The sequence below is a fragment of the Sphaeramia orbicularis genome, chromosome 3 (genome assembly GCF_902148855.1).
Source record: "Sphaeramia orbicularis chromosome 3, fSphaOr1.1, whole genome shotgun sequence".
NCBI lineage: Eukaryota > Metazoa > Chordata > Actinopteri > Kurtiformes > Apogonidae > Sphaeramia > Sphaeramia orbicularis.
Window position 1 is genome coordinate 57,533,489 of NC_043959.1, and position 7,731 is coordinate 57,541,219.

At 33.5% G+C, this 7,731-nt stretch overlaps 1 protein-coding gene across 1 annotated transcript; it reads right to left on the reverse strand.

Annotated features, from left to right (window-relative positions):
* Nucleotides 1-1,403: 1,403 nt before the first annotated feature.
* Nucleotides 1,404-3,422, reverse strand: LOC115417200 (RING finger protein 219-like). Its single transcript, XM_030131208.1, has 4 exons — nucleotides 3,312-3,422; nucleotides 2,967-3,102; nucleotides 1,746-1,837; nucleotides 1,404-1,442 (listed from the first exon to the last, which is right to left on the reverse strand). The coding sequence occupies exons 1-4, from the start codon at nucleotides 3,381-3,383 to the stop codon at nucleotides 1,404-1,406; spliced, it is 339 nt and encodes a 112-aa protein (XP_029987068.1). The 5' UTR covers nucleotides 3,384-3,422.
* Nucleotides 3,423-7,731: the final 4,309 nt, after the last annotated feature.

A 7,731-nucleotide genomic window follows, 5' to 3' on the forward strand; every position in this document is an offset into this window, starting at 1 on the left:
AAAGGTTTTGTCATGAATTTGCATGTATAAGTCTTTGTTCAGTCAAAAATAATGTGATATTTTATGAAGAATTTTGCCAACAGAGGATAAATAACTACAAAAGCAAACTAAAGACACAGAAAGCAACATTGTAACATCAGTTATCAGCTACAATGTCATTTTAAATATCAATACAGGTCTACAAGTTTGCAATCAGTAACTGTAACAAGGTCACACATTTTATTTTATAAATCCAATTTTAGGAAAAACATTTTATATAAACAGATAAAATGTGAGAAAGAAGTGGGAAAAGTCAAATGTGGACGTGTAAATGTGATCTTACAGTCACTGGTTTAAAAAACACAAAATAAAAAATATCACATATCCATCCAAGGTAACTTCATTAAAAAGAAAACACAGTGTTTTTGAGAATCTGAATGGTATACAGAATTAATATCACATAATATTCAAGTGAATTATCTCATTGTCTCTAAGCCATGACACTGGTTTAAGGGAATGTGTTTAATACCTGCAGTGTTTCCTCCTTTTAAAACAAACATACACAGGTGAAGAAGCTTTTGCTGTTTTAAATATAATAATTCCCATGATAAGGATCAGAGATGTCTACCGCAGCTTTACAAAAAGAAAATAAACAGTGTTTCTGACTTAAGAAGTTAATAGGCCAAATATAGATTTGTATTTTCAATGATATAATACACAGTGGCAGTAAGCAGACATTGAAATGAAGAAAGGCCAACATTAAGGTCACATGAGGCTGGAACATTCTTCTAAAAGGACCTCAGAGCATTTTGCATTTGGACACTTACTTTTGAGGAGACCTGGCTGCCACTTCTGCTTTCAACCTCATGTTCTCTTGCACAAGGTCAACATTTTGCGAACGTAATCCTCTATTTGCCTGAAAGTGAAAAATAATACATTCACAGCATGTTACAAAACAGCACAAAGGTAGCAACGTCAGACAAAGCCGAGATTGGTTTGAAAGGTTTATCAGGCAAGTATGTACAACAAAAAGAATAGTACTTAACCTTCTTTTATAAAATGATACATGATGTGTATTAGGATCTACAGTTCATATCATCATGGTTATTCATCTAGATTATACTTTGCACACACCCTTAACATTTTACTTTTATCTAGCAACAGAAACAAATACACTCACTGTTGTCCTAACATTTAATAGAGTAACTAAATCAAGCACTTAATTAACTATTGTAGTTCATACCTCTTTGAGTTTGTCCATGTCTTGCTTCACTTTATCACAAACATCTGTAGCAGCTCGCAACTTGTTTGTCCATTCTTCCAGGACGTAGGGGTCAACTCTTTATCATTTGTTTGCAATGTGTTAATACTGCACGGCTCCAAAGCAGTCTTCAGTTGTAACTCCAGACTTTGATTTTTTGCTTTTAGCTCCTCATTTCTCTAATGAGCCCTTCTATTTCATCCTGTTGAGGAAAAATATATAAAACTGAAAAAAGTGGCATCATAACACTACAATACAAAGGGGATTTTTGTACATATTTGTTGCTTCCATACAATCCCCCACAACACTAGACCATGTTCTGTGATGAAGCTAAACTCTTAACTCTAAACTCAGCTAAACTCTATCCAAAGTCTGAGTCCATAATCAAGGACAACCTGTATGGTAGGCAGCTACAATGCTGATATAGCCTCCTCTTCCATTATGTGGTTTTGTGGCCCCATAGTAAGAGTGGTTTTATGATGACGATGGCACAATGAAAACATACCTCATACTCACGTAGAAGCAGTTCTCCTCTGGTTTTTCTGAGACATTTCCTCACAGACAGGCTGTCACTGTGGTCACTCTCATTAGATCCTCCTTTAGAAGAGATGCACAAGAATGGTAATGGCTAAATACAGTGCACATCATAACATATTTTAGTACTATCCAAAGGTTTAGCCTGGCTTGTACAAATACTAAATACAGACGCAAACAACTAGTTTGACTCAAAAGTGAAAAATGTGCCTTCCAACAGCATGAATGCTTTTGTTCATGCAGTTCATGCTAGAACAAACTACGCTTTTGCACAAATGGATTTTTTCCAATTCAAACATACAATATTAAATATATTTTAAAAAATCATTTCATGTTTTGTTTTGTTTTGTTTTTTAAACACAGTATATCCAAAATATCGCCTTAGAAATCCTGGACCTTCAAATTGCAGTTTTTTAAGCCCGCAGATCTATAAAACCTGACATTGTGATCATGATTTAATAAACTGAGAAAAACTCCATTTCTGTGATGCATGCACTCACTAAGCTAAAGTTGTTCACAACACTAGAGTTATGGTTTGAGCTATTTATTTGGCTTTAATCCAGTTCATTTGTGCAGATCAGAAAAAAAAAACAGTTCCCAAAAGTTGGATGGCAATGATACGTAATGCTCTGTTAAATATTCTAATTTACTTAATGTTAATTCACTGCAATAATTTCACAAGGCAAAACTACAAGAATACACATAGTTGACCTTTTCAGTAAGTTATTTTCATGTGTCACAATCATTTTTAAATAGCAGTTTGGCATCAAAATGGTCCTGCTGACCACTCCAGTAGCTTTATTTAAATGAATTAAATATAATAATTTCCAATCAAACATTAAACATCAAATGGCTTAAGACATGTTTATCTCAGACGTACTTTCCTATGCTTAATTACACTTTAGTGATTAAATCCCACAGAATAGATGTAGTATCCAGACAAAGAACTAAGATTGTTGCAACAGAAGGAAGTAGTGTCTTCTGAATTAGAAATAAAACACCTGCTCCATCTGTTTCCAGAAAGCATAGCCACATCTAGTTTACTTTAAATCCTGACTTATCTATTTATTTATCATATATAGATACACATTACTGCTACTTCGTACATGCTTGAGGTGGAATGTGTTTACTCTGTGATGCTACAAGCAGGTGAGGCCTCGTATTAAAACTAATCTGTTTATTTCCTACTTACCGATGATTTCTCTGCAGGGGTTTTCTGCTGTGATGGGGACTCTGCAGGTGGGACACTGACTGGCTTTCTTCAACCACATTTCCATGCAGACTGAACAGAACACGTGGTGGTTGGCACAAATGACCGGCTGCTTGACCTATTTTACAGACAGCAAATTATTAGTTACATTCACATGAACGCCTCGACATACTGTTTAAGTAACTGTCAGTTGCTAACGTTATCCGTTAGTCACAGTTATCTTAGATGAAGCTGATAACATGAGCTTTAAGGATACCAGACAGCAGCAGCACACTGTAAACACTTCATTTCTGTTGAACCGGTTAGCTAAACACGATTAGCAGTTACCTTTCCGAGACATATTTGACAAGAAATCGGCAGAGTCAGTGAAAGAGTGGATGTCTGGAAGTTGAGAGCCATGTTTTGCAGTAGCACACAAAGCGGGCACCATTCACTTCCGCAAAGTACAAATTTCCCACCGCTGCGACGCGCGCGGAACGGCGTCGCGTCTCTAACTACGGAAAGCCGCGGGGGCCTAAAAGGTGCGGATATTAGCTAACACTGCTAACGACTGCTAAACCTGTTGCAAAAAAACTATCACACATTGAAAATAACTCCAGAAAAAAGATATATTATCGAACTTTTGATTATTTTTCACATTCATTGCTCCAAATTTGCACATCTACGTCCAAACATCACTGTTTTCAAAGCCCTTTTTTTCCAATGACGTAGACAATTTGAGAAACAGTATAAATTCTAAAGCAAATAAAACAAAAAAAAGACAAATGTTAAATCTTATTCAGTTTGTATAATTTCTATTTATTCCTCGAGCAATTTTTAATTTTATTACATATTTTTATTTATTTTATTTTTTATTTATTTATTTTTTCTTTCCTAATTTTTTTACTTACATGTATTTCTCTATATAATGTAAAAGATTTTGTGAATTATGGAACTTTCTACCCTTGTCGTTGTATATATTATGTATATTTACTGTTCAATGTTAATTGTTCAAAAAAAAAGAAAGAAAAAAAAACAAAGATTTAACCCTTTCATGCATGAATTATGAGAACCTTAATCAACATTTATTTCCTGAGTGTTTTTATTCCTCTTTAGGCACGAAAAAACAATGTGACTGAAAATTTCTTATGAACCTGCTTTTCATGGAGTTAAAAAAAAAAATGTGAGCTTGACACCACGCGTTTAATTTTGGAAGCAAAGAAACATGGATTTTCTGATATCATGTGAAAACTATGAAATGAAAAGCTTTTTAATGCTGCTAATCTGCTGTTTTCTCATATTTTAACATACTCTAATACTAGTCATTACTCACTTCATGGAGATAATATGCAAAAAAAAACCAAAACCTTTTTTGTTAAAAAAAAAAAACAGTTAATTGCAGTTTAGAAACAATAACAAGCAATTGATTTTTATTTTTTATTTTTTTTAATTTAGTTTATTTTGAATATGCAACAAGACAAAGTAATCTTACTTAGTCCTTAGGAAAAAAAACAGACAGTAAGAGGTCATGGAAGAAAACAAAAAAAACAAAAACAAAACTTATACATATACATGACCTCATTTGCACATTCTAAAAGGAGTGGAGGAAGTATAATTTATTTAATCACCCCTTCAACACTCAAACATGTTACTGCAAATCAGGTTTTATCAAGAACAGCAAAGTTACACTAATGGTTTGAATGTCAGTGTATGGGATGTTGTATAAGTGTCCACTGTGTTGACTGATATGGAACTAAAACAATAAAATCCATGAATATACAAGGGAACAGCTAGAGAATAACTGTCCACTGTAGTGACCAGTATGCATGAAAGGGTTAATACTGAGGGGAAAAAAATTGTGTTTTTGTGAATTTGAAATGAATCTTTAGAACATTTATTTTTTTGACTGCCCATACACCAGGACATTTTGGACAACATTTCAAGAATGGACATCTGAGAAGGACACTCAATCACAGTTATAATGGAAAACAGAAAAAGAGAAATTATGTATAACACTTTGATTATTATGACCAATCAATTTATGCACAAATGTAGATTTGTAAAGACCCCCCCCACACTGTTCTTAATTTACAAAAATGAAATGACAAATGTCAAAAAGACACTAAGACATGTAAAAACCAAACAAACCTTGATTGTCTATGAAAATTTAAATTTGTTGATTCCTGATTAGACCTCTGACTTTATTTTGATAATTATTTTATTTTATTCTAATTTATTTTATTTTATTTAATTTTATTTTATTTTATGATGTTCTTTATTAATATTGTTCTCTTAAGTTTGAAAATGTTGCCCAGTCTGGAAAAAATAAGTATTTTTGTATGAAAGTGACTGAAATGTATAACCAGATTTTGATTAATAAAGTTGGAGAAAATAAAAACTGTTGCAAAAAAAATGATAATCCTTAGGTTTTAGGAACTGAAAAGCACTTTATTAACATAGATTATCTAGGTATTAGGGATTCATATACATGGCCGCCTAATGTAAGTATATAGTTCTTATTTGCTACTGAATTTGACAGAGACAGTGCAGAGTGTTAAACATTGTTGCAAATGCACCAGTTAGCCAGAGGGGTTTTGTGTCACTATAGAGCAGGGGTGTCAAAGTCATTTTAGTTCAGGGGGAACATTCAGCTAAATTTGATCTGAATTGGGTTGAACCAGTAAAATAATATATCAATATAACAATATAACATAATATATATAAATAATGTCAACTCCAAACTTTTCTCTGTTTCAGAGTGAAAAAAGTAAATTTACATTATGAAAAGGTTTACATCTTCAAACTATTCTCTCAAACAATGTGAATAACATGAACAAACTGAAAAAAGAAGTGTAATTTTAACAATATTCTGTCACAGTTTATCATTTACTCATGTACATTATAACTTAAACATCACAGTGGATCAACAAATACGCAAAACATTTAATAACAGGCAGAATCTTGTTAAAATTGTACTTACTTCTCATAAGACATTTCAGGTTGGTCATATTGTTCAGGTTTTCACATTTTTTGTGAAATTATACTTTGTTTTAGTGTAAATACATGAAAATATTTACATTGACAAAGAGAAAAATTTGGAGTTGTCATTATTTCTATGTTTTTATGATAGTATTACTGGTCCTGCCCACTTCAGATTGAATTGGTCTGAATGTGGAACCTGAACTAAAAGGATTGTTAATATCTTAGTGTAATTTTTGCATTTCACAGATTCATCCCAAGGTCTGGACTGGACCCTTTGGCGGGCCGGATTTGGCCCCCGGGCCGCATGTTTGACACCTGTGCTATAGAGTGTTATTAACTCCTAACTTAAGTATCATTAAAGAATAAAGGCCTCAGCTCCAAACTGAAGCTAATGTGAAAGCATCTTGTTTGTCTTGTCTTGTTGTAATACCAGTGATGGACGCTAGGGCTGCCTTCATAAAGCCGTGGCTCTCATATTCTTCCAGGTGTCATTCCAGCTTCATTTGCTAATAACAGAATTAAAAGCCTGATAAGTGCTCTGTTTGCTTTCTTTCTTTAACTTACAGCTCTAGTCAAATAGTGTCAGGTATTGATCGACAGGTCTGTATGACAGGTTACTCAACTCCCAAACTGAAATTTCATTGTTTCTGTATATTTAATAAATTTTTAGCCTGCCCCTCAAAGGGGAGGCAAGTAGTATTGTTTTTGGTTCAGTTTGTTTGTTTCTTTGACTGTAAACACTCTAGCGGCAAAACTATTGGTTGAATTTATACCAATTGGGTTATAGATTGCCAGTGACCCAGAATAGATCTGATTACATTTTGGGAAAAGTAGGTCAAAGTTCCAATTTTTTTAATGACTTTATATTTTTTTTTACCCAATTTGCTTATAATGGGCAAAATTCAAATGTCTGTAGCAGCAAAACTATTGGTTGAATTCATACTAAATTGGGTTTATAGATTGCCAGTGACCCAGAATAGATGTGATTACATTTTGGGAAAAGTATGTCAAATTTTTTCTGAATTTTTAAAATCTTTTTTCCTTTTCATTTACTTATCATGGGTGAAATTTCAAATGTATATAAAAAAACAAATTTTGTTTCAATTTATTTAAAACTTGGCATATATAGAGGCAATTGATATGCTGACATCACCACATGCACAGACATGATGACATCAGCTGGATCGATGCCAAAATAAGCTACAATATATGCAAGGGGCGGGGTTTGTTGTGCCTGGCACCACTTGTTTTTAAAAACAAATTCTTGACAGACAGCTTGACTGTAGTTGCAGTTAATAGGTGACATTAACCAGATGATAAACATTATATTTTTACACAATGTTGTATTTGATGTATTGTTTTACAGTCATTGCAATAGCATTTAGCAGTAGCTCACCCATGACCCCTGCAGATGTCTTTAACACCTTGTGCTCCTGTAGTTTCACCCCTTTTATCAAAATATCATCACCTTCTGCTCCAAAAAGCCAACATGGCAACAGCTGAATTGCAAGTACAAAACCAGAGTTCAGAGAATAATGTCTGACATCAATGTACCTCTGTCCACTAACTGGTCTCCATCCATATAGTGTGGATGTATGACTGATTATTCAGAGTATGAATCTCAAATGCTGTTATGGAAATGACATTGCCTTAGTGGATGTGTTCAAGTTGTATAACTCAGGGAATCTGACAAATTGTCATCATGTCTCTGCTCACGAATTGATCAGCAAATGAAAGGATAATTGATAGTGAACATCCAAAGAACATGTTAGTGAACATCAGAAAT